This window comes from Strongylocentrotus purpuratus, unplaced genomic scaffold (genome assembly GCF_000002235.5).
Source record: "Strongylocentrotus purpuratus isolate Spur 01 unplaced genomic scaffold, Spur_5.0 spur5_scaffold_16, whole genome shotgun sequence".
NCBI lineage: Eukaryota > Metazoa > Echinodermata > Echinoidea > Camarodonta > Strongylocentrotidae > Strongylocentrotus > Strongylocentrotus purpuratus.
The window spans coordinates 15,961,073-15,987,928 of NW_022145601.1; the positions used below are offsets into that span (position 1 = coordinate 15,961,073).

Below are 26,856 nucleotides of genomic sequence, written 5' to 3' on the forward strand. Positions count from 1 at the left end.
TAGTTAGCAGTAGTAGTATAGTAGTAGTAGTAGTAGTAGTAGTAGTAGTAGTAGTAGTAGTAGTAGTATAAGTTCGCTATATTCGTAGAGTTACATAGTTACATATAGCTACTATATATTCTTTCTTCTTTTTCTTCTTTATTACATTTCTCTTTGTTTAATTCTCCATTCTTGACCTTTCTTTGTAATTCGATCGATGGGAAGGGGCGGTGTCTCTTTCCCCGGTAGCTATATACACCACTTCATGGTACAAACTCGCAGTATTTTACGACATCACGTATAGGCTACACTACATATGGGTTTTTGAATGCATGTATATTTGTTGTACATGTACTTGACAAAACAAATGGTGACCATTGAGTACTTAACTGGGTGCCATGGAGCGGAAAAATTGAATAGTCTAGTACAGTCTATATTATCAAATCGACGGTCGTCCGAAATAAAATGATGACAAAAATATACATAAACAAATCAGTGAGATACTGAGAAGGTAAAATGTCTATAGCACATGCTCACGTTATGTTTGAAAAGAAAATGGGAGAGAAGAAAAACAAATTGAGCCAACATAATGGTTCAGCATAGGAAAACATAGTAATGGGGAAGGGAGGAGCAGAACGAACGCAAACAAGTTAAATCTAATGCCCAATGCTAAAAAGAGGCGCAGGATATTTCAATTTAAAAACTAGCGAATATGGAAAAAAATAAGCTGACAGAAATTATAACAGAATAATGACATCTATTTGTGATAAATTTTCAGAGTTGGTTTGATTTACAGGCCGAAATGCCTTTGAGAAAATAGAACAGTGCGCGCGGCGGCGTCTAGAAAAGTTAGACTAGAACTCTCCGCTTTGCAAACATATCTATTCATATAGGGAGAGTGTTTATTATCATGCAAATGTGTGTGACCTCCGACGCGTAGCTCACGCCCATTATGTCGCAGTAAAGCGATCGGTGTACGGATATATCATTTGCTCTTTACTATTATATCTCACTCCACGACGGGAGATAGTTCACGAAGCGACTAATCACAGTGTAATAGCAACCAGTATATCATACGTCTCAACGTGTACTACACTCTGGTAAGTGATTTAATAATCATTGTTCTATTATTTCTAGGGAACACATTTCGAACGTTTTTGTTCTCTTCTTATATGAGTGTTACAGGATTTGATGTCCGCATTAGCATTATCTTTCATGATGAAATAATTAAGGCGTTCAGCACCTGGGACATACGTGTTTCTAGGTTACTGCTCGTAACTATATTCGGAAATAGAATTCAGTTTCTTTTGGCACGTACGGGTGTGTCAGGTGTACTATTACGTAATAACTATGTGCTCTTAATTAATCACCTGTAATCTGGGTAATCTTATACGCACATTTTTGACGAATGAAATGATTGCATTGTCATTCAATTTCACTACGTTACTGTAATTATTTACATGACTATAGCTTACATTGTACTCACATGTGTACAAGTATATAGTTTATGTTGTATTGAGTAGAAATGAAGTCAATTGAATTGAAATTGAAGTTGTTCATTTAAAAAATACCCCCACCCCTAAACAAATGACAATTTAACAAAATATATATGCACATGTTTGTTAAAATACATTTATTTAAAGAGCCCAATATACGTTTTGACATACTGTGAGACTCATAGTAATACATAATGTGCAATTTCATCATTTTGTTATTACAAACAAATCATTTCACATGCATTTAGATAAACAACGAATAGATGAATTACATACGATATAAAAATAGTAACATCGACATATTTTCGTTAATGGAATTTACAAAACAGTATAATGTTAAACGAGGATAATCACATCATTATCTATACATAGTTATTTGACATATTATGAACTTGATCATTTACAATTTTACATCGATATTAACAATTTACAATATTTACAGATAAAAATGATACATTTTTAATCAAGATTTGATTTCTCCCGGCTTTGGCTAAATACAAATTTACTGAAATTTTCTATTTCTCCATTAGAATTGTTTCGTTTTTCATTGTTAAGGGATTTTTTAATACTTTAGAGCAAATATGAGAGGAGCTCGCAGCATACATCACAGAGATGCCAATTGTGTTTGATTGTTTAACACTTTACAAAATGCATAACTTTCTTATACTTTTCGGATTCTGCTAAAACTTTCACTGATCCGTTTCTGCTTTTCCTATTTGAATGAACTTGAGATCAGGGAGAAGTTCCCCTTTAAACTTAACTAAGTCCTAAAATCAAATGTTTTTCAATCCATTGGGAAACATTAATGAAGCTGTACTCGTAATTGCACGAACAAACATATTTATGTGGTTTCAATTGCCGATGATTTTATTGTAAGAATTACAGCTAGATATACGAAAGTCAATTTTTAGCGCTCAAGACTATGAACATTCTTTATGATCATCTGTTTCTATTCACAATTACAATCAAGGCTGAATCAGAAAACGACTACATCCATCCAGTAGGTCCACGATCCACCCCCCCCCCCCCTCTCTCTCTCTCTCTCTCTCTCCTCCCCCTCTCTAACTCTCTCTCTCTCTCTATCTCTTTCTCTTTATCTCTCTTCTCTCTCTCTCTCTCTCTCTCTCTCTCTCTCTTTATCTCTCCCTCTCTCTCTTTCTCTCTCTCTCTTTATCTCTCTCTCTCTCTCCATCTATATCTATCCCCTCCTCCCCCTCTTCCCTTTCTCTATCTCTACTCTCATCCATCTCTCATCCATCTCTCATCCATGTTATCATCTCTAGCCATTACGGACGGGGAGGCATTCACTATGAATATGACGGACAAAGAAAGCGGACACAATATACAGTTCCTCAGGTAGACAAAGGAACTGCTATTATGTTAAAATGTGTAAAACAGGTGTCACATGCATATTCACCTGTTCTACACATTTTTATATAATAGCAGTGAAGGGATGTTCCTTTTTCTACCTGAGGAACTGTATATTTTGTCCGCTTTCTTTGTCCGCCATATTCATAGTGATTGGTATAGTAAAGGACTGGCTTGACAAATTATTATTTCTTCCCCATGGCACCTACTTAATTGTCGATTACTGTATACGCAACTGTGGCACTGACAAGAATCTTCTGTAATGATACCCTTATCCCTCGAAGCCATATCCTAATTAGCTGATAGGGTGATGAGGTATCTATAACAAAAAAAAGTCCACCCATTTGCACAAGTTACCATGGCAACTTCAGCCACTGTTTACTAATATCCATGGTGGTTGCAGTACATAATTACATTTCATGATTGTATTTGTGATAACATGTATCATTATGCTGATTATGTGCATAATACTACACCATACATTTCACAAAAAGCTTAATTATTCTGTATACAAGTAGGCCTAATCAAATTGCGCCAGAAAAAGTCCAAATTGATTTTGTCCATGTGTTGCGTAACATCATATCACCCCCCCCCCCCCCCCCCAATGAAGCGCGTCTTAATTAACCTTAATGAACCTCGTGTTTGTCTGCCCGATTGTCAGCAAGCTAATTGAGCCCCTTATATACTTTCATTTCATTTCCCGCTTCGCTCCCTCCGATCACAGATGGCAGATACGATGATATTGGTATAATTGTGATGGAGGTGGAGGAGTGGAGATAACGATGATGATGATGATGGTGGTGGTGGTGGTGGTGGTGGTGATGGTGATGGTGATAATGAACATCTTTTTATTTGTATACATCACATACGTTTAAATTGACAACCGGAGTGTTGGCTCTATACCGGAGTGTTGGCTCATTCAGTAGAGCGTCCGCCTCACAACCGGGAGGTCGTGGGTTCGAACCCCGGCCGCGTAATACCAAAAGACGTTAAAAGATGGGAGTTGTTGCTACCTTGTTTGGCGTTCAACAAAGGATAGAGCAACGTCGATCTGGCGCTGCTCAGTGGCTGCCGGGCTCACGATCAATTGGGCAAAAAGAATTTCCGTTTCGGTTTAATAAAATTTGGAGTGGACTATTAGGCTATTATTATTATTATTAAAAGCATGATCGTGATAACGATTTTTTATAAGGGTCGATGATTATAAATGGCGCTGATGATGATGGTATAATGACGACGGTGATGATGATGATGATGATGATGATGATGATAGTGTTGATGATGATGATGATAGTGTTGATGATGATGATAATGATAGTGTTGATGATCATGAGGATGATAGCGATGATGATGACGATGGTAATGACGATGGCGATGATGATGATGATTGTGGTTATAATATTCATGATGATGATCATAAGTGAGGAGACGAGTACAGTTGAATGATGGTTACCGGTATAGTTGTAGCAACTACAAGAATAAAGATGCCTGTTCGTCATAACGAACATGAAATATCAAATCTAGGTGACATGTTGAAACTTGAAGCAATTAAGTCGAATATGAAATTGATTTTTATATACTGTGTATTATCCCGTTTGATTATGATATCATTCTCATTCTGTCTTATCTCAAATATGCAGATCAAGAGGATATACTTTTCTTCCGTATTGAGTTCCATATCGAGTCTACGATTCCAAGATGGCAGTAAGTATAAGGCTTCACCCTTTTTTGGAGGTGGGGGGGGGGGGGGTAGCGCATGAAATAAGAGCTTTCGAATGGCCAGCCTTTTGCATGACAACATGTGTGCGGTTAATGAGGACATAATAGTTCATCCGTATTCAAGGTTTTCGAAAAGCAATGTATAAACTTCAGCTTGAGAAGATAATATCCCTGATATCACTTCTGCATGAGCGGATCAATATTATATCAGTTATGTAATTATGTAACGACCATTGTTTAATATTTTTCTAAACTGCAACACATTGTTCAGTGCAAATCTATTTGGGGTTTGCAAGAGACTAATAAATGCATTTATCGATCTAACTAATTTTATTGGGAGGGCTTCAGGCCTTCAGGGGGCTTGGGGGTTCTTGCATTAACTCCCCACCCCCTCCCCCTTGTAGAGCGGCTACTGCATCTCTGCAGTGCCAAATGTAGTTACCCCTTTGAAAGAGTAGTCGATATAACTTGCTTGTTATATATTGGATGTGGTGACACTTCCATTAAACAATCTTCAACATTTTGACTAAAAACACAAAAGTAGAGGGCCGGAGTGTCAATTTATTTTTAAATAATTAGGTTACACCATGTACCGGTGTACACGACTGAAGTCATGGTCTCTTCCCTTGGATGCATTTGTAAGAATGGCGCGGAATGAAAGCAGCTATGCAGCACAGGTTATCGTATTTGTATGTGTTACACAACAAATATTGCGTTTATAATGGCTTCAATGCAAGCCTGCAGCTATGCAATCTTCCAAGCTAGTTGGGTGCCGAGGTGAAATATTTTACAGGAATGCGGTTTTATGTGTATCAAAGGAAATATCTTCCGCTTTTACTGAGATCGTGGAGATCGTACTTTCTATAATTCACCAGAACTGTTCAAATCCGGCATCATTGGAAAATGATATTATCATAAAAAGCCACATGTATTAGCGTCATCCGGGTCTGTTGGATTAGTGTCCTCCTGGTTTATTAAATACCATCGAAAACTTGTCCATATTTATAATGCAGTTTGCCCGTTCTTGTGAGATAGTTGTATTAATGAACTGCATGTAGTTTATATGTGTATTGTACTTTTGTAATAGTTGGCCTATATACGCCCTTTGATACAACATTTATAATGTGCAAAACTTACAGTCCCCTCCACCCCCCCCCCCCAAAAAAAAAGTTCCCAAATACGCGTTTTCGTTATATATCGTGATGTATGCGTTATTTATGTCCATGAACTTAGACTAATGACGGTTTCGAGAAACCTGGGCCTGGATTCCACTGTAATTTGAAAAATATTCAAAGAAGTAAACCCCAACGTGAATCGTAAACAAAACTTCTTTTTGAGTGGAACCCACTTCCAACGAATCACCAAACACTGCTTTGGACTGGATTTCGCACATTTACAATCCTGTGCATATGATTGATGTGAATTGTATCACTTCTCGTACACATAAACGGTATAATGCATAAATGCACCCATTGGAAAAGCGCCAATTGGATCAATGTACCAAATCCGAAACGACAGGTAATAGTGTGCAATTTAATGCTAAAGACCCCTGTTGTTGTACTGTGGCGCATGGACGAATCCAAAGAGACTTTCGTCAGTGCTATAAATAGAAATGACGCGAGCATTCCCAGTACTCGGTAAACCCATGGAGGGCCATGGGAAAAATTTAGTCATAAATATATGAAAGTATCTGAAGTATGTATACGTATGTACGCTCTTCATGAACTGTGTGACATTAAAGATTGATCAAAAATAATTGTTATAGAAATAATTTGAAACGTAAATATTTGCATGAATAGGTTGACTTACTTCCAGTTCCAAGCAACAGCATACTTGTATTTGCGTTGGCATATCATGGTCGGTGTTAGCTACTTAAAAAAGGGCTGGCATAGCTCTAGGATTATGATTATGGATTCACGTCATGTTATATTATGATAGTAGTACTCATATAGGACCCCTTTCATCAATTCATTTGATCGTAATTTATGATAATGAAACGACACACATAGTAAAGCAAGCGTTGCTGTTTGGTACTATCATGCAGAATTATCGTCTTAAGTGGTATCCACTTCCAAAGAGTCATTCAGCACTGCTTTGGACTGGATTTCGCTCTAATCTGGAATGGATTCATTACCAATGAAAGAAAATAAAGAAGTAAAGTAGTAGAAATTTAATCTGTAAAAGCCATTTTTATTTCCAACATCATAATTTGTGCATAGAAAAACATATAAAGTCGCATAAGGTATAATAACATGGGATATTTACACACATAATTACAGTATATAATTATCATGACGTATTATCACACAGCTATCAAAAAGTGTTATTATAATAATAATATGGATATTTATATAGCGCCGGTATCCGCCAGGCTCTGACGCTCATGGCGCTGTACATACATGTATTACTATCACAAAAAATATAACTTTCTTAACTAAAATAAAGTAAACTTAAAAAACACAAATTATTACGCTACATTGACATGATTAAATAGCACTGTTTAGAAAGAGATGGGTTTTTAGAGCAACTTTGAAGGCATGAAGGGTAGTTAAATTACGAATACTAAGTAGCAGCTTATTCCAAAGGGACAATACTGATAGGCATGGTGATCCTACGATTTGACATAAACTTGTAGGTATTGACGTGCCTTGAAAATAATTTTGTTCCAATTTTGGAAAACCGTAATCCGCTTTCATCAATAGTGATCTGTCAGTTTAAGACAGGTTCAGTGACCCAATCAGAATTCTATATTCTATATTATTAAGCCATCCGTTTCAGCATTTAATTATCCGCTTTAAATACTAAAATGCAAGTAAAGCAAAAAAACATGTGCATGCCGGAAGCGTTTTGACGGCACTGTGAATCTGTACGTTCCTGACGTCATCAAACTTTTCATTGTTATACTTTTTTCCTTGAATTATGTTTGCAAGTAATTCATAAGAGGAAAACTACTGGTAGAACCCAACAGTATTATTTTCATGAAATATAGAAGAATGATGAAATCATCAAATGTCGCGTAGCTATGTGCAATGGGATACGAGGGCATGAGCCCCTCCCCCAGGGAAACAAAAAATATTTAAAAACAATTTCGAGGTCCATGGGAAAAATTTAGTCTACATGAAAGTTTCAGAAGTATACTCCTCATAAACTATATTTTGAGAAGTAAATACTTCCAACCAACAGAATATGCTTACTTGTATTTGCTTTGGCATAGCTCGGTCGGCACTAGCGTAGTGCGAGAAAATTAAAGGCACACGTCCCCATTAAATTCTTCTTGTAAAAATATAATTTTGAAAAGTAAATAAGGGCTAGAATATAGCATGGCACTGGGGAAAAACTTCTTTTTGAGTGGAACCCACTTCCAACGAATCACCAAACACTGCTTTGGACTGGATTTCGCTCTAACCTGGAATGGATTCATTTCCAAAGGAAATAAACAAAGAAGTAAAAGTAGTAACAAGATTATTTGAAAGCCCTTTTATTTCCACCATCACAATTTATGCATAGAAATACGCATGCATAAAGTCGCATATTTTATGATAACATGGGATATTTACACACATAATTCGAGAATATCATGTAGTATTATTATACAGCTATCAAAAAATGTTATTAAATAATGACTGGCAGACATGGTAGGTAAGCATACGAGTTGACATACATTTTGTTATAGTACTTTAACGTGCTAGTTTCCGGCCATAAAAATAATTTTGATCCCATTTTGGAAAACCGTAATCTGCTTACTAAAATGCAAGTAAAGCAAATATATGTACATGCCTCAAGCGTTTTGACGTCACTATGCATCTGTACGTTCCTGACGTCATCAAACATGTCATTGTTATACTTTTTTCCTTGAATTATGGTTGCAAGTAATTCATAAGAGGAAAACTACTGGTAGAACCCAACAGTATTATTTTGATGAAATATAGAAGAATGGTGAAATCATCAAATGTCGCGTAGCATGAGCATGAGCCCCTTGTCATTGTTATACTTTTTTTCCTTGAATTATGGTTGCAAGTGATTCATAAGAGTAAAACTACTGATAGAACCCAATGATATCTTTTGTTGAGAATATAGAAGAATGATGAAATCATCAAGAGTTAATGTTACGTCTATGATTGTATCTACATTCCGAGGGATACAAGGTACGTGCCCCCCCCCCCCCCCCCCGCCGGAATTCAGGCCAAAAGGGGGACCAGGACAATTAATAACAAGAAAAAGGGTTGAAAAAGGGGAACGTGCATGGAAAGATGACGATCAGACTGATGAAAAAAAAATATTTTGAATAATACAAAATAATAACAATAATAACGTATCTCTATAATCTCTTGCCTTGGACGGAGACTGTAGGCGACCCTAAAGATGATAGAACAGAGAAAGAGAGGGGTCTAGACAGGCATGCTGTATTTTAGGAGAAATAGGCCTTAAGTGTATTAAATAGAGTGACAGAGATAAACCTGTGAGGGCGAAGACAGAAGAGAATGAGAGACAGACAGACAGACACAGAGAGACAACGTGACAGACATACAGAGAGAGATCGAGATTGAGAGAGAGTGAGAGAGACCGACATGCAGACAGACATTCAGAAACAGAGAGATACACATAAACACACATACCTGTACACGCGCACACATACACACACGCACACCTACGTACATACAGATAGTGACAATCAGAGTCTGACAGACAGACATATACAGACAGACAGACAAAGAAAGGAGAGGCAGACAGAAGGTACGCGTACGTGTATAGTATGGTATCAACGACAAGTCAAATATTGATCCATTTCTCCCCGGCCGATCCCTATAACAACAAGAAACGCCAATGACTCAACAGTGACATTATTTCATGTCGTTTAGTATTGTCAAAAGACAAATACACCTGGACATAGATCAGACTAAGAAAATAACCATCATGGACATTTAAATTGATTTATTACTTAGGTAAACCTTGAAGAGAACAGTTTCGGAATGCACGCCACGGTCTAGCGAGCGTGGTGTGGATACCATATTTGGTTATTGTGATATATTACGTTTTCTCAGTACAAATTGTATTTTGTTATGTATTACGTTAAAATTAGTATTACGTTAAAACAAATCACCATAGACGGAAGGGAAAAGATTAATTTGGAAAATAACGATTTCAGATGCTTGTAAATATATTAAAAACAGATTTTCAAACTTTCATTAGCAGCATTTGTTTGTTTTGTATCAATTATATATATAGTACACCATAGTACATCTTCATTCCTTTTGGTCTTTAATTAGCGTGCCATCTAAAATGTTTGTTTTTTTCTATAGTTTTTAATCCTGTTGCTCAGCTTTTTCCATTTAAATAAACTCAAATAGCAGAAATCGTATTCATTTGTAACCACTAACCATATGTACAATTGAATCATGGCATGCGTAAGAACTTGACACACGTTTTTTTGTTTTTGCTGCATAATTATGCTTCGTGGTTGACGTGTAACGGTCCGTTTGAAGTTTTCCTTTGTATCTCGACCAAAACAAACATCGGCCACCATCTCCATGGCGTCGTTCTTCAACAAAGCAAGAGCGAAAGTGTATACCACCCTCTTTCAAAAGATGGGCAGAGCGAATGTACTTGTTACGTAACATGGCCTAACTTCAACAACGATGAGAGCTATTTGGAGTTTGTACAAGTGTTCTTATTGTTTGAGGCTTTATACAAATGCCTCTGTACAACACACGAATGGGCCTATTTATTTTAGGTATATAATAGTAAAATAGATAAATTCTTCAAAGCTATGAAGCTATGTAGGAAATCGTTTTGAGTGGGTTTGTTGAATGCCTCGTTACAGGGTCTAGAAAAAAGTGCATACACTGGAACAAAAACGTTTGACCCAGTGTAGTAATGCAATAGTATTGCGTAGCTTTATTTTCGCCATACAATACTCAACGTTTAAATTTGTACCGAAAGCGTCATAAGTTTGACTCATCTGAACACAAATGTATACAAGTCATGTATGAAAGTTAAAACAACGCCAATTTAAGCCTAAGGGCATGCAAGTCAAAGTGTCTCATGATGTATAATAAATTCTCATTGTAATTGTATTAAAAATGAATAGATCAGGCGAATTAACAAGCATATGATTTTATTTTATTTTATTTTATTTCTGCATTTTTTCCAAATAAAATATAAGTGAATAACAAAGAACATAATATACATGTAAGGTATAATACAACATAAACAAACAATAATTTCTTCATGTCAAAATGTTATTTTTTACATGATATATGTACATATAATAACGAAACTTATTATTTCCATAACATATGATCATAAATTTAAAGTATCATCCGAACTATTCTGTTGGAAAAGTGCAGGAGACCACAATCATAAGCAAAGCTTGACAAGGATGGCGGCCTCAAAAAAAAAAACAAGACAAAAAAAAAATCTTAAGGTAAAACTTAAAATGAAAAAGTGTTCAAACGATCTTTGTGTATGAGTTGGTGAGTGTGTTGTGCAAGTGTATATATATATATATATATATATATATATATATATATTGTGTGTGCGTGTGTGCATATAATATGATAATGTTGCTCTCGATAATACAAATTATGCAGGTACTATGTTTATAATACTGGGTAACCTATTTTATTGCAATTCGACTTTGATTTCAATTTAGAAGTATGAAGCTCAAGTAATCATAGATTAGGTGACATATCAAGATTTTATAACACTTTTTCTGTTTTCAGATTTCTGTCAAAAGAACTTTACATGCAATTATGCTTTGTAACGTACTATATAATTATACTTTGTAACGTACTATGTTATTACACTTCTATTTTAAATGTTTCAAACAATGATAGCCAAACCTATATCAGGAAATTTCAAGGATAATGATACACTCGAAAATAAGTTAATTACTTGATAGGTCTATTAAAAAAATAACCTTTTACTATCGTTTATTAATTTTGCACAAATTGCTTTCATTGGGCGCTTTTACGAGATTAATTTTGTAAGACGTATTTTAGATCGCCTGCGATAACATGGTTACTCATTACTCATTCGATATGTATAATAAAAAGGTAAGTAATTTAATATGGTACAAATCGTTTTTATAATCTTGAAAGATGGCAAAACAGTTTAACGTCGACAGCAATTAGATGCACCTTTTTTTAAACATAACCTAGTAGTAATCTAATATGTAGAAAATCTGCATGATTATTAGATTCTAAGAACAACATACAGTATCATTGATTTTCGTGTATTATAATCAATGTATTATAGCAACTGGAACTGTATTCCCTGCACCAAGAATTACATCTTACTTTTCAAAATATATTTTGTTGTTGACAATGTCCCTTGTCTAAACCTGAAATATCAACAACTAGCACGATATAAAACACAGCTTTTGATTATATTAAGAGGTATACATGGAGTGTGCATGAGATACCACCGGGTTGTGCAGAACTAGTCCCAAAAAGCTGCCCTTTTAATATGTGGGGATGAATAAGAAGGAAGAAAACGGCTGCAGGGTTTGGAATAAGAATTCCATCATGACAGATAACTGGTCGCATACTGCTCCTAAGAAATAACAAGTTCTTTATGGAACACAGTCGAGTGAGAAAAAATCATAATAATGATATGAAAGAGAAGAATTCAAAAAGTTCGTTCATAAACCCAATGAATTTATGACAAAGAACATGAAATACAAAGACAAATTCAATAATTTACAACCACACATACAAATGCGTGAAATTGTTCAATATTCTAAGTAAAATGTTTAGCTACTTGGCAGGTTGGAGGAACAAACTTAACTGCTTTTTAATCAAGTTCAGTACATTGTGAATTTTTCGCCATTGAAGTTCATAAAAACCATAAAGTCACATAGACCAAATTATCAATAAATTTAATTTGGGAACGAGTTTTCCAGATAGGTTATATATCATATCTCAAAGATCTAATTAAATCCTTTTGATTGTAAAATATACGTGCATTGTATAAGAAGTGATTAAAAAACATTTGACGTTCAGACCTTCAGGCTCTTAATTTCTTCATTACAAGCCGACTTCCTTTTTTATGTGTATATAACTGTTATGCCTGGCAGGTATTTGCAATATTTATATCTTCTTAAGTGCAGTGTAAGAAGTGATAGAAAATATTTGATATTATAGCCCTCTTATTTTAGGTTTTTGTGTATCGCTGTTAGGCCTGGCAGGCATGTGTAATATTGATGCCTACTAACGTGCATTGTAAGAAGTGATAGAAAATAACTGATATATAGCTGACCTATTTTCTTGTGTACATTTAACTGTTAGCTAGGCCCGGCGGGTATGTGCAATAGTGACGTCTTTTTAGGTGCAGTGTAAGAAGTGATATAAAATAATTGATACAATTAGTTGACCTATTTGTGTGTATATTTAGCTGTCAGGCCTGGCGGGTACAGTGTATGTGCAATATTGATGCCTACTAAAGCTACGACCACAAAGGTTCATACGAACGATTATTTCGTACGAATCTCCCCTTTTTTCCATTGTCTTCCCGAATTTCCATTGTTTGAAAATCGTTCGTATATGGCGTTCGTAGCAGTTCGTAATGGCATTTGTGACCGAGGATTTACGTGCAGTGTAGATAGAAATAGGCTAATTTCTGACCTATTTTCTTGTGTTAATTTAGCTGTCAGGCCTGGCAGGTATGATGCGCAAGATTGATCCCATGGTTAACGGGTTACCGATGCATTACCATTTATACCACGTAGTACATCAAGTGCATCGTGACATTTGATTATTATCTACATGTGCAAAAAAAACTCATTAAGAGCTATATGCATGTAGGGCAACCATGAAACCCATTTGTCTGCCAGGCACCATAGGCTATACTGCGGTTTAAACAGAATGATGGTATTTTGAAAAGAAAATGCATTGAAGTTCTGACGTATGATAAAAAAACAAGTACTACAATGGACCTCCAGGATACGGTTATGCTAGATAGGAGAAGCATAATAGAGGTATAAAAACTTATATTATGTACGATGCATTTCCATTGATGGTACAACAAATCGGGTTGTAAATTTTTCATCCAAAAATGTCACGACCCGATTCACACATCTTGAACAAAGAAGGTGACTTTGCAAAAATCATTCATCAAAGCACGATATTGATCAGACAGTGCATGTGCAGAGCCATTTATATACACAGAGTTTGGCTAATTACTTCGTTCAGATGGATTCATGTGGCGTGTTTGTGGCGTGTCCTACTCGAAGAGGGTTGGCCAAAATCTGTATAACATATACAGTGCGTATTGAATACAACCCAACCTCGGTATTAAAAAGAAATAACCATTGTGATCTTGGTAAAGGGTGACCCCAGGGTGACTCTTATTCTGTCTGATACCGTATTCATAATTGTGCTGCAACGCATGACTGAGCTACATGCTTTTCAAAAAGTATTGTCAAACTGATCCTCTTGTACCAAGTTTGTGCTGAAGCAATGTGGGTCATAAGCCATTATGCCTATGTGTGTGTTATCTTATTCCAAAAACAATTGCTCACTTATTTACATTGACTATAATGTATTTGAAAAGAATATGTGTAAATTAATATCAAGTAATCAACCCAAACTCAAGGAAATGCTTATTTCAAGCAAAATTCTTTTCGTTACGATGATTACAATATTGACCTCATTCGCATCCCTTGTTCTTGCAAACGAATATTATACGTATTTGCCCAATTTTTGTTTTGTTTTTTGTGGTCAATATAACCATCGAAAAATGGCCCGAAGTAAAACATGCTAATTACGATCCTCGCAGACGATATCACGTGACGAGCTGTAGACCAATCATAACGTTTTATATGTAAGAAATTATTTGTATTAAATCCCCACTGTACTACTTGCGCCCTCTATATAGCAAACAATGCCTAATCGGTGCTTGTTGGTCCCCCATGATCCCCCTTTTCTTATGTTATTGAGAGCTGATTAGATGAGATAATAACCTCTCATTGACCTTGCAGGGAGGTATAATCCCCCTGGCCAAACTAGTGCAGACGGTCTTTAATATATCCTATGTTTTCTTTCTTCACAGCAACCACCACCACCACCACCGATGGCAATGAACCCCGTGGGGGCCCAGCCGGTGGGGAAGGCCCCTGTTAATTGGATGCCCGCCCCTCAGGTTGCCGCGCCCCAGGGGTGTCCACCAGGTCTGGAATACCTCACGCAAGTCGACCAGCTGCTCGTTCACCAGATCGTCGAGCTTTTCGAAAGTAAGACGTCATTCGTGTTAATTACACGAAATGTATGATATTTAGTAGGCCTAATTTCACCTGGTTTGATTATTTACTTCGAAAGTCGGTTCATAATAACATGAAATGTTTGTCATTTTGTAATTTCACTTCTTTTGATTATTAATTTCGAAAATCGATTTATTGTATTTCCATCATATTGTGTAAATAGTCTTCATCTACGTGTATAAATCTAGTGTCTATATTTTCGAGTTACATAATCATTTCGAGTATACAGTTCCCAGATTTATTTAACGTTAAAGTGCTTAACACTTCTTTATGATAAAATTATTTACTCGCAATAATTGATTAGTTGCCACCAATCATGGTGTCGTGAACGGAGCCAGCCCTAGCTCTTGCTATTTGATAGCCCAATTTACCAAATGTGTAATTATTAGGCCAATTCGCACATTTGGATCGCGATCATTCAAAATAATCAACCTTTCATACGCCGGAAAAAATCTCACCGCACGCCAAACGCTTGGCCAAATAATCGCGATTGTTTTAAAAAAAAAGAATCGCACTTTTGGTGGGATTCTATAATCGCGCTCAGGATCTCACTTTTTGCTGAGAGTTTTGGGTTCACACACATCCTTTTAAAAAGGTGAGATTCTAATCGTGATTCAAAAATCGATTTCCCGATGTGACTGATTTGTCTGTGTGTGAATCCCGCTGCTGTCATGCTGAAATACAGTGTTACTGGAACTTATGGTAGTAAATAAATGTATGAATGATACCCTGTACGACCAATAGATGAAAAATTAACCTAGAAGCACAAATAAATGGTATAGGACCTAGTTAATTATAATTGAGACTTTTTACTTCTTGTAATACCATCCCAGACAACTATTAAAAATCCCCATCCGTGATATTATTTTAAACCCGGCTATTCATCCTGTGGAAAAAACTACCAATGCATGGAAAAAACTAGTCAACTACACTGGGCAGTTACCTCGAGAAAATGTATTCATCAGGGGGAATTACCCCCCCCCCCCCCCCCTTCCACTTCCTCCCCTATGTTAACCCCATAGTAAAGTGATTAAACATTTATATTGCATAATGGGATGCGGAGAAAATATATTATCAAATCTGTATTCTACATTTACACGTTCTAATTTCTAAATCAAGTTGACTTTGAATGAGTTGGTTACAATTAATACTTACGTGAAAAAAGAAGAAAACATCGTATTACAATTCTTTTGGATGACAAAGCTCTCCGCTTGAAATTTTTGTTTTCTTATTTTTGTCTTGTTTTGTGTGTTTGTTTTCTGTTTACTTGTTTGCTGTTTGTTTGTATGCTTTTTGTATCATTGTCATTTATCGTTACTGATTTCATTCATTTCTTTGCAGTGTTCACTGGAGTTGAGATGGCAAACAGATATGCCATCAAGAACAGTCTGGGACAACAAGTCTACTTTGCTCACGAAGGTATATACACCCTATGTATCTTTTTAATGAAAACAAAAATAGTGTAATATCCTCGAATTCTGACTCCAAAGTCTTCTCTCAAATTGAATATAATATAGAATACTTATTAACGACGCGCGAGACGCTCCGCTTGTTTTGCATCTTTACATCGATGGGCATGTATGAACTTAGTTCAGACAAGTCGGTCGTAAAATGAATGTGACGTTTATCACAAATTGATATTATCCGTATCATCTATAGATATAAAACTTGGACGTGACAGTGCTGTTAATACTATATTCTATTTTTGTTTGAATTTACAGAGTCCGATTTCTGCATGCGTCAATGCTGTGGACCCCAGCGTGGTTTCATCATCCATATCACGGATAACAGCCAACAGGTATGCCTTTTTTCCGTCAGATGTACTTCTGCGTCACTCCTCAACTGTCACACAACAAGTCCGAAAATGTCACAACCAACTTCTGTCATTACTTTTTAAATTCTGTCACGTTGCTATCGTGCCACATCCCATTCTTGTCACACTCCGATTCATTTACACCCCGATTTTAACACATTCTCCTTTTCAACGTTCTGTTTCCGTCACATATTTGCATGTATAGTCTCACCCCCTTCGTTTGCCACATCCTTCTCCTGTCACACCCTCTTTTCACATCCGTTTCTATCCCCACTTCCACCTTAGTTACACTCCTTCCTCACATATTCCTACTTCTGTGACAACGTCACACGTACACCATCTTCTGTGACAACGTAATTTTCACTATTTCTTCTATCACCCAGTCACAATAATCATGACCGTCATACTTCTGTTCTATCCCTCTTCTGTCCATTCCTCTTCAGTAACAATCGTGACACCCTCTTCTGTCATACCACTATTTAGCCACACCCTCTTTCACCGCATCCCTCTCCTTCAGATTCCAAATAGAATGAAAAACATATTTAGAAATTTAAATAATGAAAAAATGAAGAATGAAAAGTTATTAATGAAAAATCACGTTGTAAGCTCATTGGTGTGTGATTTAATTGTTATTGGTAACGAGCAGAAGGGTTTCGTTGGAAACTGCACCCTACCCCCCGCCAAGCACAAGATGGAATTAGTCATTGAGTTGGCACAATTACCATTATATCGCCTGATTATATCAATTTAGGTGGTCCCCTGTTCAACCAGCATTAAATTATCGACGAACACTAACCAATTTTTCATTCCGTTTGCCTTTCTTGCGTCAATATTTGACCCGGTGCAGGAGGTGATGCGTCTAGTCCGTGAATTCAAGTGCTGCGCTGGCTGTGGATGGTGCGCCAACAGCGATTCATGTTCCTTCGAAGTCAAAGTAGAAGCTCCCGTCGGAAACGTTGTCGGATACGTTAAGCAATCGTAAGTGCTTTTAAATTGACGCAACTATCTCCCCATGTGACGTATTTATTATTGTCAAAAAAAAATTTTTGGCAACTAATATAGTATGATAAATTAAAGCATTGGCCATGATTTTTTTTTGTTTACTATGGTCAGTTAGGTTTAAAAAAAGGGTTTCTATATACACATAGCACAGAAGCGTCGTTGTTGCTGACGGAAGATTCCGTCAAAGACTGGCGCGGTCTTTGATGTATCATGTGAAAGTGATATTGTACATAGAGTGAATACAAAATAAAAAGATGATGATTGGAATACATTAGTGGCGTTAGTGGAAGTAACGCAATCGAAATGATGCCTCATGGCATGGGCGTAAATCCTTACGTAATACCTATTGTTCAGGGGGGATGAATGAATAGATCATCCCCGTGAACAATAGGTATTACGTAAGGACTTACGCTCATGCTCATGCGTAACGGGCGTTATGCTCGATTTTCCGAAGATGTATAATTTCGAACACACACAAATCTTCAACACTATTTGTGGATTCAGTAAACCGATGTTGAAATAAGGAATTTTAAAATCGCAAATTAGATGTGATTATCTGAAGGTTCAAAATATTTAATCTTTATATTTCAAAGATTTCAATATATTTCAACGAATTCTGACCTATCATGACGATAAGACATAATTCGGCTCTGACTGTAAATGCTGCACCTTTATAACAATGAGCAGTGGCTGTAATAATAAAGGCAATCGTATGCTTTTATGAAGGTATATGTCATTAGTGAAGGCGATAGTACATACTATCAGTGCTTGATTGGCTCTCAACTCAATCCCTTTCTCCCTCATTCTGCTGATCTAACCTCCTTTTTCTAGAGCTTTTGTAATCATTCATTTTCCCTTTCTATCTTTTTTTTGTATTGCATTTTACTTTATTCTCCATTTATTGCTCTCTTTTATTTTTTTACCAAAAAATTCATAATTTTGTTGCTACATATTTTTTAATTTATTAATTTTCTGAGTATACTTTGTTCAAGATATATTGTAAAACAGCATCTGACGAACTTATACTTCAACAAGCTCTGCTTCTAGTTAGTTCCTCTTTTCTCGTGCTATTACTATTATATCTGTCGTTTCATTGTATATTTTTTGTAATTAATATTCACTGTATTATGTTTTGCATGAGAAATAAAATCATTTGAATCAATCATTGCACAATCAGTAATGCTTTTTTTCAGACAATATTACATGGGGCCAAAGTTTGATATCCTTGATGCTGAGAGGAGGCCTGTTGTCAAGATTAAGGGACCTTACTGTATGTGTCAAGACATCTGTTGCCAAGACGATATCGAATTTGATGTAAGTTACAACCAAGACCTGGGCCCCGTTGCACAAAACTTACCATTGATGATAACTTTGCCATCAACGGTAACTAACTACCATGGAAACCTTGATTTTGATTGGCTGTTGAGCCCTGTTTCTATGGTAGTTGCCATTGATGGCAAAGTTATCATCAATGTTAAGTTTTATGCAACGGGGTCCAGCAGCCAGTCAAGGTTTCTCCTTCTTTTTAACTTTAGTTTCTTTTCCGAAAACATAGAGGGATTAAGAGGGTAAAGAATTGATCGTTCCAAAGGAGGTACATCACGTACATCCTCCCTTTCCTTCAGCGACTGCATTACCTACTGATTTTCTTTTTTTCTGAGGAATATAAAATCAAACTTCTAGCTTTGAAAGAGTTGCAGTCAATAATTTGCATTACATGATAATCCCTATATTATATAAACAATTCAGAGGAATTTTACTTTTGATAAAATCAAAATGTAGTCATAATAGTTCTGACGATGATAATTCAAAGGAAAATTTCGCACTGTGTGTGGAATTACACTTCCCTCATTTTTGTAATATCAGGTTTCTTTATATTGTTGAATACCAAGATATCTTACGTGCATTCTGCTTTCAGTCTCGTTTTCTCCTAAGATGAATGTTCAAGCAAATGATTAGTGCTCTTCAGGGATTGTTTCACAAAGACTAAGATAAACTTTAAATTGGACTTAACTATGGCAGGCTGTTCATGCCACTATTTATTATCATCATTCACTGGCATTGGTTTCTCAAGGGACGTACCAATCTTGGTTACAAATCTACAGAATTTACATTTGTTGATAGTTCATAATTGAAGGGAAAAAATATTATCTAAAGATCATAATTGAGAGACCAATGGTGAGAGCAACCAGTGGCATGAACAGCCTGCCATAGTTAAGTCCAACTTAAAGTCAATCTTAGTCTTTGTGAAACACTCCCCTGGACGTAACTAGTTTGTAACTTTCGCCGAATGTTTACGGAGTAGAATCAAGTCAACAGATATACTCTGAATTTATTTATACCCGGAACAGAATATACGAACAGAATATACCTCTTTCACTTTCTTATTGTGATCAATATTCCATGACATTGTGCCCCTGTTCCATCGTCCGTTTGCAGGTCTTTACTGGTGACATGGCCACGACAATTGGAAAGGTTTCCAAGCAGTGGCCCGGATGTTTTAAGGCTGCGTGGACCGACGCCGATAACTTTGGTGTGACATGTAAGTTACCGGGAAAATTGCGAATTAAAGACCGTCAGTACTACTGGGCCAGAAGGGATTAGACCACCCAGCCAGGTCACTGGCAGGTGGCTATCTAATCAACTCACCTCTCAACTAACATAACAAAAAAAGAGGATCATGGGGGACCAACGGGCACCGATTTGGGAAGTTTTCTATATACAGTAGAGGGAGCAAGTAGCCATAAGTAGGACAGTGGGGCTTTAATGTTATATATTTTACCATTTAAAGAATTGGAAGAACCTGAAGCCACAGTTCCGGAAAGCACATTTAATAGTGCAGTTCCATTCGTTTACTTTATCAGAAGTAAATCTACCAGATTGATTGCAGAAACATTTTTCGATTGTCATATTCAGTGCCTGTGTTGGTTTAAGTTTCACTTGAATGCAAAATTCTGATTCGAACGTGTATTAACAAAAACAAAACACAACTAAAATCATACTAGTAGAAAATCTAAACATCAGTATTGAATGTAATAATAGGAAATGTATATTCAAGAGTGGTTTTTGAACGTTTCGATGAAGGATTTATTTAAATTGATATCCATACTGTTTTTTTTCTTCAATTTTTCTTGGAGGATTCTTTTTTCGTTTTTTTGCATTATAGATCTTGTTTTTATATACATTTGGTTATAACGTATACATTGTAAAAAATCCATACCACATACTCGCATAGCGATGCAAGACTTCTGAACTGGTGGCCATAATAGACCAGTGATTGTTATGTGCGTACTCTACGTCATTTAAGTAAAGCCCAAAGTTAGTATTCCAAACTTGCACTTATAAATGCAAAATCATTGATACCTGAGCAATGCCTCGGTCTAGTTTTCAGGGTGATACTAGAGTGCGTTTTAGTGCATTTAATTGCCATAGCATACATTAAAGGGAAAGTCCACCCTGAAATTAAGTTAGTTTTAATAGGAGTAGAAAAATGAGAGAGACAAGTCAGTGAAAGTTTGAGCAAATTTCGATTAAAAATAAGGAAGTTAGGATTTTTGAAGTTGTGATCAATCAAACACAAATTGGCAACTCTATGACGTATCATGCGAGCTCAACTTCCATTTGCTCAGTACTAAAAAAATCTAAAATTTTCATTTTCCCTCAAGAAAAATTTCAACCGTACATGCACCTTAAATATAATAATTGCAAATATGTTTCTATACTCCCCCTGCAAGGAACAAATATATATTCCATCATCAATAACGAAGAAAACATGATTTTATGGAATATTATGCACAAAGCAAATGAAGGAGAGCTCGTATAATAAGTCACAGAGTTGCCAATTTGTATTTGATTGATCACAACTTCAATAATTCATAACTTTCTTATTTTCATTCAGAATTTGCTCAAACTTTCACTCAACTGATTTTCTTATTATTCTGCCTCTATCGAAACAAACTTATTTTGGGGGTGGACTTTCCCTTTAATCAAAGTTTGATGATGTGTTCTCATTATCCAATTTTAGTCCCCGCTGACCTGCATGTAAACGTGAAGGCGACTCTTTTGGCGGCTGTGTTCCTCATTGTAAGTTGTATATTCATACTTTTCCTTCACCAAAAGTAGCATGCATGTTTACCTTGTGGACACGTATTATGTCACTTATGAATTAATAGCATGATTAGTAGTGTATAGGTGTGTTCTGTTTCCTTTTAGTCAAAAAGACATTAATCATTTTATTGTAAATATAACACACTTCTGGTTCTCAGCAGAGAATATTTTGACAATAAAAGAGAATTGAACATTTTTGTAAAATTAGTTTACTGATTCCTCTATATCTTACGTTCTTCCTTAATAATCTTTAAAAGTGGCGTATCCAGTAAGGGGGAGGGTAAACCGGCTCCTCCACCCTCCGATATGCCAGTGTTTATAATAGTGATAAAATATTTCTTCCTTATACAAAGGGAAGATAATACACGCACAAACAATTCCACTTTTCCAGAGTCTGACATTTTGAAGGCAGCCCAAAAAGTTTGACTCGTATGAATCGTAGCCTATCTCTTCACGTTTATTTTCTTTTAGTCCCTCTAGATATTCCCCCCTGCTAACCTCTTTGGTCCTCCCCCTCCCTCCCTCTCCCTCTCCCCTCCACCTATCATTATTTCTCTACTTCTCTTCCTATCATCTCTATCCCTCATTCTTTCCCCCTCGCTGCCCCCTTTCTCTCTCTCTCTCTCTCTCTCTCCCTCTCTCTTTGCCCCTTTCTCGATCTGCCCCCTCTCTATACACATCTTTTCTACACCCCTCTCTCTCTCCTCCCCCTTCCCCCCTCCCCCTCCCCCTCTCTCTCCCTCTCTGCCCCTCTTTCGATCTCAGCTCCCTCTCCTCATCTCCAAGTAGACAATGAAGACATGTGTTCTGATTTGATGAGTGTTCTAACTTGCATGTTTGACTTCATGAATATTTATTATTTGATACATCTTAGTAGTGTTGTTTGGTTTTTTATTTATCTTTAGTATTATTAATTATTTATCTTTTCCTTCATTGTGATATCTCTCTCTCTCCCTATCTCTCTCTCTTTCTCTCTCTCCATCTCTCTCTCTCTCTCTCTCTCTTTCACATTTGTCCTGTGTACTTCGTGTAGGACTTCATGTTCTTCGAGACGTCAAACAATAACAACAATTAAATAAAAGGTAAAGTTCAACTATACTGGGAGGGACTAACTTGGAGGGAAACATTAGAACGTGGAGAGGAATGGCGATGCAAGAGTGTACTCAGGTGGCAGAAAACAGAGATGTATATAGAAAAAAAATGTTGCCATCAAACTCCGAGCTGGGAGAAGATACCTTGACAAATTTTAAAAAGCTCTAAATTTCATTCTGCGACATGTCATTCATAACTCAATTCTCTATAGGTCATTTACACTTGGGTCCAATCGTCTTCATCTTACTAACATCGCGACTAACTAGGTTATAATAGTATGAACGGGTCTGATACCTTACAACCACCATTGGTTTGTTTTTGCCGGGGAATTGTCTTTTCTTGTCTATAGTCGGTCATTTTGATCTCAAAATAATACCATTGTGTCACAAAAAAGCTCTTTCTGTTCTTACCAAGTTCGAACTAGAATTGACTTCTTGCAGTGCAAATGTCATGATTAAGCCTATTATACCCGCCCCCCCCCCCCGCCCACTCAGTGTTATTTAGGGTACGCATATGCTTGTTCCCTCTTTTTGAAAGCACCCCCTATCTGAGGACTGCCAACATTTCCGAACCCTCCTTTCTCGGGCTTTTCCCGGGTTTTTTCTGCCTTGGAGACCCCCCTAAATCAGGAAAAAATGCTCAATGTACCCCCCTAAATTCGGAATAATTTCTCAGGAGTCCAAAGAGATGAGAGAAACTTAACGAAAAAACACCCCCTTTTTAAAGAAATCTCCTGGTGAAAAGTCAAATACACCCCTTTTTTTTACAATTCTCGGGCCGGACTTTGTCGCACGAAAAGTACCCCTTTACCGGACATTTTGGACTCGGGACTTCTGGACTCGCCCACAATAATGCACCGTTATTAAGGGCGGCAACTCTGTGACGAATCTTGCGAACTCCCCTCCCAAGATAATTATCAATCGTACATGTACCCTAAATATAACTATTGCAAATATGTGTCTATATTAACCCCTGTATGGAAGAAAAATATATATCATGTCTTCAATAACGCAGAAAAGAAAAGTTTATGAAATTTCATGATTTTAGGGCAAATTGGAGAGGACCTCGCAAGATTATAAGTGTTGCCAATTTGTGTTTGATTGATTGGAACTATCGGGTTGGACTTCCCTTTTAAGTGTATTTATCGTTTGTAGCGTTAACATGGTTAAGATGTCAATTTTTAATTGTAAGATATGAGTTTAATACAAGATGTCATTTCGTTATTTGGTTTTAAAAATAAAGGCAATCTAGCTGCCCAAATTATAAAGCTGATGGTTGGGAGTTCCAAACTCCCGAGGGGAGGTCGGGAGATGCAGCCCCAGCCCGAGCCCCTCCTTGAACTCCTAGCGAAAGGGCTGATCTAAGGAAGTTCACGGCGTCCGCCCCCCACACACAAAATAAGTAATTAAGAATTAGGTGTTGATCTAAAATTAATTTAGATGTGCATTTATTCGACAAAAATTCTGCAATATTAATTTTTATCCATCCCCAGACCCAGTAATGATGATCACTAATGATTACATCTCTCTCTCTCTCTCTCTCTCTCTCTCTCGTTCCGACTTTTTGTGCAGGATTTCATGTTCTTCGAGAAAGCAAATAACAACAACAACAATTAAGACAGTCATCATCCAAGATTTCATATCCGACATTCCTGCGTTCCTTGGTTTCAACTAACTTATTGACGTGTAAAATAGTAATACAATATAATAATGTATATATTGCATAATTATATTACATTAAATTTGATTACAGAACTAACAATCAATAATGCATCTTGTGTCTATCGTGGTTATGCCCATTAAGAAAAAAAGTTGGAAAATGATCTACTTTTGCATCGTTTTTTGAATTAAATTTGGTTTGTACCAGACATTCAGTCATTCGAAATTCCAATAGCTGATTTTTTTTTTTTCTTCACTTTTCAGATAGACAATCAGTAGGGTGAGATTTAATCACTTTACATCATTCGTAGTATCTTACTATGTATTCACCAATCTTATTTTTTCATCTTATGACAAACTGTTATTTGCTTGCGGGTTAGGAGTGTACCAGGGCTCTGGAAATAGTAATAACATAATTTGTCTTGATACCAATTCATAATAGGTTGAAGTCGTGTTTGATACTTCCATTTTTGCAGACGTAAAATGTACCTTTTGTATATAGAGGCTGAGAATTATAGGATGAATTTATGTATAGCTATACTAACATAATATATAGGGGTTTTTTTGTACGAATTTTGTCATCCACAACCATATCTTAATAATATATGTTGTGGTGTTATGTAGTAAGGATATAATAATGTTATGAGGCTGCAAGGGAAAGTATACCGTTTATCATAAAAGACCATTTTAAATGTATTTCACACAGTTTGTTGATACATAAGTATTCTGTGTTTTATATCAAATATCGTTTCTTCAAATGAATATAATGAATGTAATCGTAGGGTCGTTGAACACTCGGGCACCGTTTCCGTTTATAAATGATTTGTTATGTTTAATTTGGGTACGTTATTGAATTACGTCAGAGTAACAATAATGGTTTGCACAAGTGGCACAACTCTATTATGTATAGACCAAGGCTGAATTGCTAAGAACTTTTAATAATTTGATTGCAAAGCAGTGCCTCAAGATTCATCTACAATGGCAATGAATGCAGTGTCGTGCGATTTTACTTCAATTTGATTGTTCATTGTATCTATACCTGTATTTTATATAAATAATGGTAAATTCTCTAATCTCGTTTTATCTTTATACCCCAAAAAACTTTAATCGATATTATATTATATTATATCCATGTTATTTATTCTGCATGTTGTTTAGAGTAGGCATGTGTGCCTTAAATGCATTATACTCGCTTTGTCTTTCTGGATTGGGATTTAATTTAGTTTCTGATCGCATCTTTATACACTGAGGCAAATGTACTCAATATACTGTATAACGTCTTTCATATCGGTTTATATCCTATATACACAAGGCTTACCTCCTTTGTGATACGCTTAATTAAGCTAAATGTCTGTGTACAATTACTTAACTTGCTTCAGTGTCATTTACAGTATGATTGCTCAAGCTGTACCGTTTTGACGCAGTGCTCACTGCACATAGGCTATCCATCATTATTGACTGACGCACAGGATGCGTCATTTTGAATGCGATATTGCTTGCGCTGATTGTCGAGCCCGTATAGGGTTAAATTCAAAGCAACAATTGCACTGTTTACTGAGCGTTCACGTTGTGTACCATAATTATCACCCGTACACGGTGCGTCAAAATGATGCGCTAGTCGCCGACGCACTCGTACGTCAGTCAAGTGACACCTTGTGAGCAACGGGCATTGCCATGGGGCAACATGGTACATTATGTAAAATCAATCTCGACAGTTTTTGTTATGCTTTAATTGTATTCATTTTGTTCTTCCGCTCATGGTAAGGATTTTTACATAGCGAATAAAATTATATTGAATTGTTGTATAATCCATAGTAAAAAAAATAGTTTTTTGATCTTAATAGTAAATGCGATTTTTTTTTTTTTTTTTTTTTTTTTTAATTATTATTATTATTTATTTCTTTTATAAAGTGAGAATTTAAATCAATGAAATCAACTCTGATGTTATTTGATCAAGGGGTGTATAGTCTGACTTATCTTGTATATGAAAAGATTATGTATATACTAATAAAATAGTGTTCTTTTGTTGAAGATGTGAGTCCCGTCAAAAACTTTGCTTATTCCTGAACGAAAAGTGAGCTACTGCTTTTTTTTAACTTCATCTATTTTAACTAACGTACAGTGACTGTATATGAGTGTAGGTGCATGTGGTGTGTTCAATGGCGTACGCAGGATGTTTTCAGGGGGGGGGTATCATTTTGAAATCGGGCCAAAAATTTCGCCACGACTCAGCCAACCGGTGAATAAGCGGTGGGAGGGAGGGGGTGTAAGAGGACTTTTTTTTTGTCCCAAACATTTCGCAACGACTCAGCCAGTCGCACCCCACACCCTATGGTAACTTATTGTTATGCTGGGGTGGAGTAT

At 36.4% G+C, this 26,856-nt stretch overlaps 1 protein-coding gene across 2 annotated transcripts; it reads left to right on the forward strand.

Moving 5' to 3' along the window:
- Positions 1–946: 946 nt before the first annotated feature.
- LOC589851 (phospholipid scramblase 1) lies at positions 947–26,523 on the forward strand. Of its 2 annotated transcripts, XM_030986897.1 has the most exons (11): positions 947–1,079; positions 4,484–4,547; positions 14,613–14,793; positions 16,162–16,239; positions 16,542–16,618; positions 17,481–17,611; positions 18,829–18,949; positions 20,075–20,177; positions 21,660–21,718; positions 22,776–22,824; positions 24,406–26,523. In XM_030986897.1, the coding sequence occupies exons 2-10, from the start codon at positions 4,542–4,544 to the stop codon at positions 22,815–22,817; spliced, it is 798 nt and encodes a 265-aa protein (XP_030842757.1). In that variant the 5' UTR covers positions 947–1,079; positions 4,484–4,541; the 3' UTR covers positions 22,818–22,824; positions 24,406–26,523. The 2 variants fall into 2 exon arrangements, with proteins under 2 accessions (XP_030842757.1, XP_030842756.1); XM_030986896.1 differs by lacking the exon at positions 22,776–22,824.
- Positions 26,524–26,856: the final 333 nt, after the last annotated feature.

What these genes read in the sequence shown, in the direction of transcription:
- LOC589851 (XM_030986896.1), top strand. An exon ending in CGATAACTTTGGTGTGACAT is followed by an intron (nt 20,178 to 21,659) that starts GTAAGTTACCGG and finishes ATCCAATTTTAG; the next exon opens with TCCCCGCTGACCTGCATGTA. An exon ending in TGGCGGCTGTGTTCCTCATT is followed by an intron (nt 21,719 to 24,405) that starts GTAAGTTGTATA and finishes CTTTTTGTGCAG; the next exon opens with GATTTCATGTTCTTCGAGAA.